We start from the raw sequence: 13237 nt of genomic DNA, 5'->3' as shown, positions 1-13237 counted from the left end.
AGAACTGCTGTTATTGATGTGTCGGGTTCTGAACTGGGAACATTTATTTGAAAACATTTTGGGGCGCCTGGGTGGCTCAGTCGGTTAAGCGTCTGACCGGCTCAGGTCATGATCCCAGAGTCCTGGGATCGAGCCCCACGTCGGGTTCCCTGCTCAGCGGGGAGTCTGCTTCTCCCTCTCCCACTCCCCCTGCTTGTGTTCCCTCTCTTGCTGTGTCTCTCTGTGGCAAATAAATAAAGCTGGGGGAGCAGAGGGAGAGGGAGAAGCAGACTCCCCGCTGAGCAGGGAACCCGACGTGGGGCTCGATCCCAGGACGCCGGGATCATGACCTGAGCCGAAGGCAGACGCCCAACGACTGAGCCACCCAGGCGCCCCCCCAAAAACATTTTTTTAGATTTTATTTTTAAGTAATTTCTACACTCAACGTGGGGCTCCAACCTACCACCCCGAGATCAAGAGTCGCATGCTCCCCCGACTGAGCCAGCCAGGCGCCCCTGGAACATTTATTTTTTAAACTATTAACATTATTAAATAAATAAGTCCATCTAATTTAAATCTTACACCAATCATGTGTGGGATGAGTTTTAATAATCTGTATTTTACATTCAAGGAATTTGAGTTCCGAGAGGCGACAAAATACCGAACTTAGGGCGGAGGCACTGCAGGCTGGGTTGAGCCACCTGCGGCTCACTTGCTCTTTCTAGAGACCCTCGAGCGGGAGAGCAGTTGTGGGTTAACGGCCCCCACCCACGTCCGGATTCCTTTGGCGGGAAAAAAGGTTTCCCTTCGATGCCCCGCCCCCAACCGGGCCCCGCCCCCGCCCCTCCGGTGCCCCCGCCCCTCGCCATTGCTAGACTTGGTTAGTCCGCCTTCTATGGGTGACTTGGCCAGACTCAGGCCTCGGCCCCACCTCTCGCTCGCAGGAGGGCTCCGAACGCGCCTCAGCCAATCGGCGCCTGCGGTTCGCTCCCCGCGTTCTCAAGCCTCGCCCCTGCCCTTAATCCTGGAAGCTTCCGGCGCGTGGGCTCAGAGCCACGCGGCGCGCCCGCGAGCTTCCTCACGGGTCCCCCGCCGTTACCTCCCAGGGTCCCGGACCGCCGCCTTCCGCGCCCTAGGGGCCTGGATCTCCTCTCCTGGACTCAAAAGCCTGGCTCCCCTCTTCCCGGATCTCTGTCTCCCGCCCCTAGATTCAGGCTCCCCAGCCTCGGTTTCCAGGACCCCGGCACGCCGGACCCCTGCCTCCCGGATCTGCGCTCCCCGGGCCTGACCTCTTGAGGACCTCTGCCGCTTGGACGCCTTCAGCCTTCCAGAGCCAAGGACCCCAGCTCCCAGCCTGATAAACTCCTGTATTCCCATCCCTGGGGCCGAGAAACCCAAGTGCTCCCGGATTTCGGGAGCCGGACACCACCTGGGAGAGCAGAAGAGCCTCAGCGCCCAGCTTGGGGATCTCAGACACCCCAGGAACCAAGGCGCTGTGAATTCCCAACTCCCGGGAACCTTCCAAAGTTCCCGCCTCCGGGCTGTGTTACAAAACTCTCCGTTCTAAGAAACGTCCGCGTCGCGGGAAGGAGACCCAAGCGCGCCCAGCTTCCAGGCACTAAGGAACTCCGGAGCGTTCATCATGGTGGCCGATCCGCCTCGGGGAGACCCCAAGGGGTTCGCAGCGGCTGAGCCCACCGCGAACGGTGCCCCGACGCTGGTCCCTATAGAGGACCCCGGCGCGACAGGAGGCGGATGCGGCGGTTCCCGGGACCGGGTGCGCCGCTGCCTTCGCGCCAACCTGCTGGTGCTGCTGACCGTGGTGGCCGTGGTGGCAGGTGTGGCGCTGGGTCTGGGAGTCTCGGGGGCCGGCGGCGCGCTAGCTCTGGGCCCCGCGCGCCTGGCGGCCTTCGCCTTCCCCGGCGAGCTGCTGCTGCGCCTACTGAAGATGATCATCTTGCCGCTGGTGGTGTGCAGCCTGATCGGCGGCGCCGCCAGCCTGGACTCGAGCGCGCTCGGCCGCCTGGGCGCCTGGGCGCTGCTCTTTTTCCTGGTCACCACGCTGCTGGCGTCTGCGCTCGGCGTGGGCTTGGCGCTGGCCCTGCAGCCGGGCGCCGCCTTCGCCGCCATCAACGCTTCGGTCGGGACCTCGGGCGCCGCGGAAGAAGCCCGCAGCAAAGAAGTCCTCGATTCGTTCCTGGATCTTGTGAGGTCAGACCCCGCCCGCCCGGTGGAGTCGGTGGGGGTTGGGAGAAGGGATGCCTCAGCCACGTGGGGAGGGGACGCGTGTTAGAGATGGCGGGAGTGGCCACTTGAATCGGAGAGGGCATCCCCGGGGGCCTGAGGAAGACAGGACGGGGTGGTGAGGGATGGTGATGGTGGCCCTCTGAGGGTCAGATTACAGCGGGTGAGGACAGACCCCTGGGAAAGGAGGCTTCTCATGTGGGCGCCCGGGGACGTTAGCGGGGACCCTACAAGAAGGTGATCGGCGAGGAAGTCTTAATAGAGGGAAGAAGGAGTAATGCTTGGGGGAGTTTGGGGAGGGAGGGGACATAGGAGGGGCTCCTGGGAGGGGAGAGGATCCTGGAGGTGAGGGGGGGCTTCGAAGGGGATTTGGGGGCTGCTAAGGGCCTCAGGATGGGGCTTCTGGATCAAGATTTGAGTCCAGGGTCAGACGGCTTGTAACCCCTGGGTAAGGAGTCTGAGGGGGACCAAGAGGAGATCTGAGTGACGTCCAGCCCCAGGGCTCCCCACACTACGTGTCACCGGGACATAACCAGGTTTTCTTCTCAGCCTCCCTTCCCCACCCGGTTCAACTGGGCCCTGGCAACTTCCCTCTTATATGTTCCTGGTAAACCCTGCCACCTCCGAGGACTTTCTGTTCCATTTCCTCCTGTCTGGGGAGCCTGTCTGGGCTTTCCCTCCACCCACCCCAAACCCACAGGAGGCTGCACAGAAGGGGGCCAGTTAGAAAGAGAGCACACTCCTTTCCTTCTGATCTCTGCTCCCCACCCAAGAGTGGCTCTCCCCGCTTTGAGGAGGGCAGACCGCTTGGGTTGTCTTTGGGGCCTGCTGATTCAGTGTTTCCAGGTGGTTGGGGACTTCCTGGAAGTTGCTGGAGGAAATGATGAGTCACGGAACTGGGTTCTCCCAGCTGCTTGGGGGATGCGTGCCGGCTGAGATGAGAGACTTGGGGGCAGGCTTGGTGTCTAGAAGTCACAGTGGGTGGGCGCCTCCTGGCTGGGGGAGATTAGCAGGGTCCTGACCCAGCCCTGCCGGGCCTGGGTGGGTACAGGCTTTCTGGCCGATGGGCACACCCACTCGGAGGCTGTTGATGTGCACAGGCCTCCCCTGTGTGCCAAAATAGAAGGAACTGGCACTTGGCCAGCTCCTCAGAGACTTAGCTGGAACATCTCAGAACCACACAACTTTATAGGCAGTTGGCGCACAGCTGGACACAGACACTCAGCCACAGCTGCGGCCTCTCACACTGACACGTAGCCTTACACCAGTTGTCACATGTGCACTCACACACACACACACACACACACACACACGGGATACTAGCCTCTCTTTGCACAGCCACTCACGGATGCCAAGGACCACGCCAATCCATCGAGCGTTGCTCAAACATCCATGCTCAAGAGCCCATACACACCAACACCACCCCACGTAGCTGAACACTAACCCGCACCCCCCACCGGATACCAACGTTTGAGAAACATCATTGGTGGAGGGAGGACACCAGAATGCTGGGTGATTAGAACTACGCAGCCGGCTGGCTGGGTTCAAATCCCAGCTCGGCCACTTCCTAGCCAAGGCAAGTTTCTTTCCCTTTCTGTGCCTTGGTTCCCTCTTCTATAAAACGGGGATCAGAGGGCTGTCATGAGGATCAAATGAGTGGATGTAGGGGGCCCCCCGGGCGGCTCAGTCGGTGAAGCGTCGGACTCTTGATCTCAGCTCGGGTCTCCATCCCAGGGTGGTGAGTTCAACCCCCGCGCTGGGCTCCGTGCTCGGCAGGGAGCCTACTTATTTATTTATTTTTAAAGATTTTATTTATTAGAGAGAGAGACAGAGTGAGAGAAAGAGAGCACAAGCGGGGTGAGGGGCAGGGGGAGAAGCAGACTCCCCCGTTGAGCAGGGAGCCCGATGCGGGGCTCCACCCCCGGACTCCAGGATCATGACCTGAGCCGGAGGCAGATGTGCTTAGCCACCCAGGTGCCCTGCGGGGAGCCTACTTAAAAAAATAAAAAATAAAATAAATAAATGAGTGGATTTATGTCAAGCACTACAGGGACTGTAGTCCCCACATTTGCCGTAATTTTCGTCCCACTCCGAGACACGCTCACTGGGGTTTACCGCACGTTGCTGCACAGATACACATTCATGACACAAACAGCCATCCCTTGTCACTCTGTCTTGCTACCTGTTTCCAACACACCCAGATCTTCCCCATACCCTGTGACCCACTCAGCCCGGGCCCCAAGGCCGAGCGTTTCTCAGCCCTCCAGGAGGAAGTGGCTGATGCAAGATGCCCAGGGTATTAAGTTTGCTGCGTGGGGTGGAGCTGAGGCCCTGGGTGACCCTGCCCCAGCCTGCCTTGGGAAGCCAGTGTTCCTCACCTCCTCCAGTCCACAGTCCCTCGGGGCTGGCCGGGGCTAGCAGGCCAGCCTACGGGGCCCTAGGAGGCTAGCTCAGACTCCCCGCCCCCCTGGAAAAGTGTGCGGGCCAGGGCCCAACTCTGCCAGACCACAGCCGGCCTGAGGCCTAGGTGGCGACCACACTCGGGTGCCAACAGGGCCTCCAAGGTTCTTCCCATCCCTAGAGGCCAACGCAGCCCCTCGTGCACATTCCCCTCCCAACCTCCCCCCCTCCCCGGGGTATTTAATAACGTGCCCTCCTCCGTGTCTGTCTCTGCAGAAATATCTTCCCCTCCAACCTGGTGTCCGCGGCCTTCCGCTCAGTGAGTCCTTGGGGGTATGTCCTGAGGGGTGGGGGGAGAGCTGGGAGGGAGACAGCCAGTTGCAGCCCCTGGATGCCTGCTTTTGGGTGGCCTCTGAAACCCCTCCCTGCCCCTCACCAAGACAGGAGAATATGGGTTCTGAGCCCCTTCTGGGTTCTAATTCTAGCTGTGTGACCCTGGGCAAGTGCCTTTGCCTCTCTGAGCCTCAGTTTCCGCCTCTGGAAAATGGGCACATGGTATGAGAATCCCGCCTCAGTGGGGTTACTGGCAGGATGCAAGGAGATCATGTTTAGGGGTGCTTAGGACTGGCTTGGCGCACTGTTAGCGCCAGGATGGGGTGGGGGAGCCTCTGTGGCAGTTGATGCTGACTCTTGCCCACCCCCACCTGCAGTACAGTACCTCCTATGAAAACAGATGGATCAATGGAACCAAGGTGAAGGTGAGAGCAGGGGAAGGGGGGTGGGGCCCCATCCCTTGGCCCATTGCGGGGGTTTTTCCATTTTGTTCCCACCCCAGCCTTTGTTTGCCCCCCCCCACACCGGGGGTCTTCTGACATTTGGTGGTATTTGTTTTATACTCTCTGCAGCCACTGCCCAATTTCTATCTTTTCTAGTCTCTACATTTTTGCATCCTTCTTCTCCCTCCCCGGTGCAGGCTTCTCTTCTGCCCCCCGCTCCCCTGCAGGCTTCTCTTCTGCCCCCCGCTCCCCTTCTCCCACCTACCCTCAGCCCCCCTTCTCCCACCTACTCTCAGCCCGGCACAAAGTAGTCCTTCCAAAGCACAAACCTGACCCTGTCTCTCCCCTACCCAGAGCCCCTTTATGCTCCCTAGTGCCCTCGGAAGCAAGCGCAGGCTCCTTGTCACAATCCGTGGTACCCTGTGAAGTCAGGCTTCCGCCCGGCCACCCACCCAGTCTCATGTTCTGCCTCTGGCCAGCCTCTTCCAGCCACAGTGGATTTCTTTCAGCTCTTTGAATGCCCAAGGTGCTCTCATTTCCAGACAGTTGCACATTGTTTCCCCTCTCCAGAACCTTCTACCACCTCTCTTTACCTGATGAATCCACCTGTTCTCCAGATCTCAGCCCCTTCCTCCACAAAGCCCTCCCTGATCCCCCGCCACACCACCTACCAAGCTGGCATTCCCCCCTCAGTTCCGACACTCCCTTGGGTTTCCCTATTCCAGTCACTCTGAGTGGTCCCTGGTGACAGGCCTGTTGCTCCTGGACTTGGACTGTGAGCCTTGGGAGGAAGGGACAAATGAGCTTCAGGAGCTCTTTTGTCCGTGTTGGGTCCCAGCAGGGCCCAGGACAGGCCCTTAGTGACTGTTCAGGTTGACCGAGAGTCCTGCTCCCATCCCAATTTGTTCCTTGCTCAAAGGTGCCCATTGGCGACGAGGTGGAGAGTATGAACATCCTGGGCCTGGTGGTATTTGCCATTGTCTTTGGTGTGGCCCTGCGGAAGCTGGGGCCCGAGGGAGAGCTGCTCATCCGCTTCTTCAACTCCTTTAATGACGCCACCATGGTGCTGGTCTCCTGGATCATGTGGTAGGTGGTGGGAGAGGGAATGGGGGATGTGGGATGGGGCAACCCGCCATCTGTCTGCTCCTTGGAGCCAGATGGCCTGGATGCACACCCAGCATTGACCATCCCCTGGCTGTGTGACTTTGGGCAAGTGATCTACCGTGTCTGTGCCTCAGTGTCTTCATTATAAGATGAGGACCATGTAGTATTCCATGGGAGCTGAGACTGACGCCAGCACCTTCTGGATCCTCCTGGAAGGTGACTAAAAGCCAGCCAAGCTGTGGCCACAACTTAGCGAATGCATCTCCGTTGCAGAGATTTGAATGGGATCAAATGTCCAAGTTACCAAGAAGATGAAATGAGTAATAGGTGGTTTAAGCAAAGCACTTATAAAGTGTTTTAAATGTCTAGCACCTCCTGAGCATTTACTTACTGTTAGCTATGATCATTGTCATTATGACTTCCCACCTGGGTGCCCTATAACAAGTGACTTAGCTCACTCTGCCTTGGTTTCCCCATCTGGAAAATGGGACTGACAGTACCAGGCACAAATGAGTGCGAAGTTCTTGGGACACCGCCTGACCTATAGCATGCTGACAGTAAACAGTATCGGCTAATATTTATCAAATACGTCACTTATGTAACTTCTGGGCACATCCCACTGGCTGGAGCTTGGGCATTTGGCCAAACCTAGCTGCACAGGTGGCTGGGCAACGGGGCCTTTCTCCTGCTACCAAAGAGCGGAAGGGGTTTGGGCGACAACTAGCCATAGTGATCGAACCGGGAAGGCGGTCTTGGGAGGCCTCCTGGCTGGGAGGCACGAGCACTCCTTTGATCCTCACTGCCGGAGAGGGTGATGATAATTCCAGCAGAAGTTTATAGATCACTTACTGTGTACAAAGAGCTTTCAAGGCACTTCCCCTGGCACCCCATTTCCTCCAATATTCCTATGAGGCCGGTAGCCTAAATGTCCCGCTTTTACAGACCTACTAGATTTCCGTTCAACTGTAGCTACAGAGGACTAAAATAGGAGCTTGTGTGGGATTGTGGTAAAGATTCAATCATGTTCCAGGGCTCAGCGCATCATAAATGCTTCATATCTGCGGGTTGTTATTAAGACCCGAGTGACGGACTTTGTAGTTTTCATGATGTGGTGCGAGATTGTATCGGTTTAAATCATCCTCGCTGCTGTAACAAACGAACCCAGAGCATGTAGATGACTCACTCGTAGGAGCCACGTGTTCAGTCCGAATCTGGTTGGTGCTTCAACTCCAGGCGGGCGATAGGAACCCCCAGGCTTCTTTATCTCCCTGCTGCCCTGTTTTCAAGGGGAAAGAACTTGGAGGATGGCAGGGAAGGTGCCCAAACCCTCAGCACACGCCATGTTTCCTGGCCACAAGGGAGCCTGTGGTCAGGCTGTGTATGGAGCACCAAGCCTGGTCCTGCGTGGACATGCGGTCAGAGGCTGCAATCTGTCTCCTGGGCACTTAGGTATGCCCCTGTGGGCATCTTGTTCCTGGTGGCTGGCAAGATCGTGGAGATGGAGGACGTGGGGATGCTCTTCGCCAGTCTCGGCAAATACATCCTGTGTTGTCTGCTGGGCCACGCCATCCACGGGCTCCTGGTGCTGCCTCTCATCTACTTCCTCTTCACCCGCAAAAACCCCTACCGCTTCTTGTGGGGCATCATGACAGCGCTGGCCACTGCCTTCGGGACCTCTTCTAGGTATGGCCTTGGGGCCGACTAGTGCAGGATTTTTAAGCTTAAGGGGCCTGGAGTGGGTATCAGTATCTGGAGACCCTTGACATTTTGTAATTTGGGGACAGTGGATCTGGGTATAGGGGCCATACTTTTGTGAGTTTCTCATAAGGTTCTGGAGTACACCCATCTCCGCCATGAGAAGACCACTGTCTTAGAGATTTCTTCTTCTTTCCTTCCTGGGAACCCCTCCTCTTCCACAAGGCCTGGCCCCGGGGGGGGGGGGGGCAGTGGTCTAGCGCGCCACCCTGGATCTAATCATTTAGGAGCGCTTTCCACCCTCTTCTAAGTATTTTGTCCACCTGTGCCCTCAGAACCCGGCCCTCCCCACAGCAGGGGTCCTCAGAGAATAGCAATTCTTAGCCAATTTCTATTATTGGTGGAGCTGGGAGGGAGTGTAGGTCAGCGAGCTCCAAGGCATTATAGAATTTAGGTTTGAATTTTTGTGTGTATTTTGAAGGACAGCAGCCTGTACTCTTCCAGGGAGTCCAGGACGCCTATATTTTGGAATCCTGGCGTTCTGCAGGATCCCAGGTGCCTCTGGCTCTGGGAAGAGAAGGGCATGGGCATGGAGAGCTGGGGAGGGCTGGGCGTGGCGGGGGGGGGAGGTCTAGGCTGCCTTGCGCTGATTGGCCAGTGGGGGTGGTCGACTGGGCGGGGCTTCGGCAGGGGGCGGGCCACGCGCTGACTGACAGGGCCGCCCCTCAGCTCCGCTACGCTGCCCCTGATGATGAAGTGCGTGGAGGAGAGGAACGGCGTCGCCAAGCACATCAGCCGCTTCATCCTACCCATCGGTGCCACGGTCAACATGGATGGTGCGGCGCTCTTCCAGTGTGTGGCCGCGGTGTTCATTGCACAGCTCAACCAGCGATCCCTGGACTTTGTGAAGATCATCACCATCCTGTGAGTGTGGGGTGGCTGTGGCCAGGACCCCCCCCCCACCGGCCCCTCTGACACCTCCCCCCAGCATGGACGCAGGCTGGAGGGAGCCAGCTTCCCGTGCCGCCGAGGCCCCTCTCCCTGACCTACGCTCTCTTTCCCCAGGGTCACCGCCACGGCATCCAGTGTGGGTGCCGCGGGCATTCCCGCCGGAGGCGTCCTCACTCTGGCCATCATCCTGGAGGCAGTCAACCTGCCGGTTCAGGACATCTCCTTGATCTTGGCTGTGGACTGGCTGGTGTAAGTGTGGGTTTGGGGCTTCGGGGGCCTAACGGGTACACCCCCCGGGGAAAGGGGGTGAGCAAGAGGGTCATTGAGAGCCTGTGGGCAGAAGAGGAGAGCAAGAAAGGGGATGGTGTCTTGAACGTTCTAATCAGAGGGAACGAAGGGATCTTGGGGGTTCGTTTTTGGGGGGGACCTTGGGGGTTCTAAGAAGAATGCCAGAGAGGTAGTGTGCCCCAGTGGTTAATAGAGTGGACTTTTAGGCCAGGCTGCTTGTGTTCAAGTCCCAGGGCCATCTCTGCTAGCTATTGTGACCCAAGTTGAGTCCTTCATCACTCGTCTCAGTTTCTCCACCTGTAAAATGGGGAGAACAGAATGGTCTCTCCTTGAGGATCAGATGACGGAAACATGTAACTCCCTTCTGAGAGCCCCTGGTCAGAGTTACTACTTCTCAGCCACATCACTCCTAGGTATAATGCCAAGAGAATTGGAAACGTGTTCACAAAAACTTGTACATGAACGTTCGTAGTGGCATTATTTGTAATGGCAAACAGGTGGAAACAACCCAATGTCCATCAGGTGATGAATGGATACATAAAACGTCATATATCCATAACAATGGAATATCATTCGGCAATAAAATTGAATGAAGCATGGACAGATGCATACATGCTGCCATGTGGTGGACCCTTGAAAACCTCATGCTAAGTGAAAGAAGGCAGAACACAAAGGACCACATATCCATATGATTCCATTTCTATGCGACGTCCAGCATAGGCAAATCTGTAGACCCTAGGTTAGCAGTTGCCAGTGGCTGGGGAAGGAGGGAATGGGGGATCACTGCTTGGTGGGTGTGGGGGTGTCCTTTTAGAGCAATGACAACGTCCTGGAATTAAGTAGCAGTGATGGTCGTACCACTCTGAATATACTAAAAGCCACTGGGTTGTATACCTTTTTCTTTTTTTGAGAGGGAGAGAGCATGCACATGCGTGAGGGAGGGGGCACAGAGGGAGGGGCAGAGGGAGAGAGAATCTTAAGCAGGCTCCGCACTCAGTGTGGAGCCCGACGAAGGACTCGGTCTCATAACCCTAAGATCATGACCTAAGCCGAAATAGAGGCGGACATTCAACCAACTGAGCCACCCAGGTGTCCCTGGATTGTATACTTTTAAAGGGTGAATTTGGGGCGCCTGGGTGGCTCAGTCGGTTAAGCATCTGCCTTCAGTTCAGGTCATGATCTCAGGGTCCTGGGATCGAGTCCTGTGTTGGGCTCCCTGCTTGGTGGGGGGTCTGCTTCTCCCTCTCCCTCTACCCCTCCCCCCGCTCGTGCTGTCTCGCCCCTCTCACTCTTTCTCTCAAATAAATAAAATCTTTTTTTTAAAAAAAGTGTGAATTTTATGGTATGTGAATTATACCTCAATTTTCTAAAATGGCACACACACAAAGTATAAAGAGGAAGGGAAAAGAGCTCTTTAGAATTATAAGTAGAAAGGCCTGAGTGAGAAAGTAGTATTTCAGGGGGAAGGGGAGAGGTTGGATGAGTCTTCTGAGGCCCCGAGAGAAGGGAGGGGTGGCTTTTTGAGGTTCCAGGAGGAGCAAATCTTGTGTTTTATTGGAAGAAGAATCGTTTGGGCTCCAGGGAGGATGGAGGAGGGGGGTCTTGGGGTTCTGAGGCAGAGAAAGTGCGGGATACTTTGGGATTCCACAGGAAAGGAGAGAGGTGAGAGCTAGGGGCCTTCTTGGATTCTGGATGAAAAGATCTTTGAGGGCGCCTGGGTGGCTCAGTTGGTTAGGCGACTGCCTTCGGCTCAGGTCATGATCCCGGAGTCTCGGGGTCGAGTCCCGCGTTCTCCCTCTGACCCTCCCCCCTCTCATGTGCTCTCTCTCTCTCATTCTCGCTCTCTCAAATAAATAAATAAATCTTAAAAAAAAAAGATCTTTGAGGTTCTAGGAGGAAAGGATAGTGGGGATTCTGGGAAGATGGAGGGATGAGCTGGGTCTAGGATCAGGGTCCCATGAAGGAGGGCACCATGGGGACTCCAGGCTTTGCGGGGAGAAGCGGGAGGGTTGAGCGCCACCCTCTGCCCTCCCACTCACTTCCCTGTCACTCCTGCCTCTTCAGGGACCGGTCCTGTACTGTCCTCAACGTGGAAGGTGATGCCTTTGGGGCGGGACTCCTCCAAAATTACGTGGATCGCTCAGAGGTGCAGAGCTCGGTGCCAGAGTTGATCCAAGTGAAGAGCGAGATGCCCCTGTCTCCCTTGCCTGTCTCCACCGAGGAGGGGAACCCCCTCCTCAAACGCTGTCCCGGACCTGCTGGGGATGCGGACCCCTGCGAGAAGGAATCAGTTATGTAAACCCCATAGGGACGTTGCCTGCCCTGATGGGGCCACTATGGACATTGGGATCATGAACTGGGGCCCTGGAGGCCCTGCCTGCACACTCGGGGGACCCAGGGGCCTCAGCTGCTGCCCCCCGCCCGCCACTGCCACGACATCAGATCTTGGGAGGCCTCAGTGCTGGGGTAGATGTGTATGTGTGTGTCTCCCCAAATCTTCCCCAGTCCTCAATTCCTGTTCCCACCCAAAGCTAGGAAACAAGATGGAAAAATAGTGTAAATGTGGGCTTCTGCCCTCTGCGAGGAAGGATGTTCCAGTGGGTTTGCTGGCTGTAACGTGTGTGTGTGTTGTGACTCTACGGTACATCCCACCCTATCCCCAGGCCCTCTCTTCCCTCCACAGTAACACACACTCCAGGGGACCCTGCCGGGGTGGGGGACACCAGAGACAAAGACTGCTGTCACTCCAAAGGACCTTTTTGAGCAATAAAGTTGTCAAGCGCATCTCATCAGATGTTTTTAAGACTAAAAGCACGAGCCACCCAGAAAAAAACAAACAGAAAAATCGGGCTTCGTTGACATAAAATAGCTGTTCATCAAAAAACCCCACTGGAGAAACCACGATGAGCTGCCACTGCACACCTGTTGGAAGGGCAGAAAGCAAGTACCGAGTGTGGCTGAGGAAGTAGAGCGACTGGATAGAGCCCCACACTCTGCGGGCGGGAACGCATAACAGTCCAGACACTGGAAAAGTTGCCGGGCGGTTTCTTACCGAGTCAACATAGTACACTTACCTAACGGCTCAGGAGGCCCACTTACCAAAGAGAAGAAAAAACTTCGGTCCACCCAAAACCCAGTACACAAATGTCTATAGCTGCTCTCCCCATAATTGCCAAAATTTGGAAATGCATCAATTGATAGAGGAGTACAAATGTTACGATGGATGGCCGCTCAGGAAAAAAAAAAAAAAAAAAAAAAAAAAAAAAAACCATTTGGATGCATCCCACGGATAACATTTTGAGTGAAAGCTGGAAACAGTATATGCTACCTAGTTCCCTTTCTATGAAGGTGTGGAACGGGCTAAACTGGTCTATTGTGAGAGAAATCCAAACAGTGATGACCTATGAGGGTGACTTCGTGACTGGGAAGGGGCCCAGGGAAACTTCACGATCTAGCAAACCCAAAGCTTGAGGCGGGTATTGCTTACACAGACCTATACGTTTGGAAAAATTCGCCTGCACACTGAAGATCTGCATTTTATTTTTTTCTATTTTTTTTAAAGATTTTATTTATTTAAAAAAGTATTTTATTTATTTGACGGACACAGTGAGAGAGGGAACACGAGCAGGGGGAGTGGGAGAGGGAGAAGCAGGCTCTCCACGGAGCAGGGAGCCCGATGCAGGGCTCAATCCCAGGACCCTGGGATCATGACCTGAGCCAAAGGCAGACACTTAACGACTGAGCCACCCAGGCGCCCCGAAGATCTGCATTTTAGCCTATGTATACCATCTCCCAGTTGA

General features: G+C 55.9%; 1 protein-coding gene across 1 annotated transcript; it reads left to right on the top strand.

Annotated features, from left to right (window-relative positions):
- The first annotated feature begins 899 nt into the window (after positions 1-899).
- On the top strand, positions 900-12226 carry SLC1A5 (solute carrier family 1 member 5). Its single transcript, XM_027619454.2, has 8 exons — positions 900-2190; positions 4900-4942; positions 5334-5381; positions 6319-6485; positions 7953-8186; positions 8928-9122; positions 9264-9398; positions 11502-12226. The coding sequence occupies exons 1-8, from the start codon at positions 1622-1624 to the stop codon at positions 11734-11736; spliced, it is 1626 nt and encodes a 541-aa protein (XP_027475255.1). The 5' UTR covers positions 900-1621; the 3' UTR covers positions 11737-12226.
- Positions 12227-13237: the final 1011 nt, after the last annotated feature.

The sequence above is a fragment of the Zalophus californianus genome, chromosome 17 (genome assembly GCF_009762305.2).
Source record: "Zalophus californianus isolate mZalCal1 chromosome 17, mZalCal1.pri.v2, whole genome shotgun sequence".
Classification (NCBI taxonomy): Eukaryota; Metazoa; Chordata; class Mammalia; order Carnivora; family Otariidae; genus Zalophus; species Zalophus californianus.
This window is presented reverse-complemented; position numbering and strand designations above follow the sequence as displayed.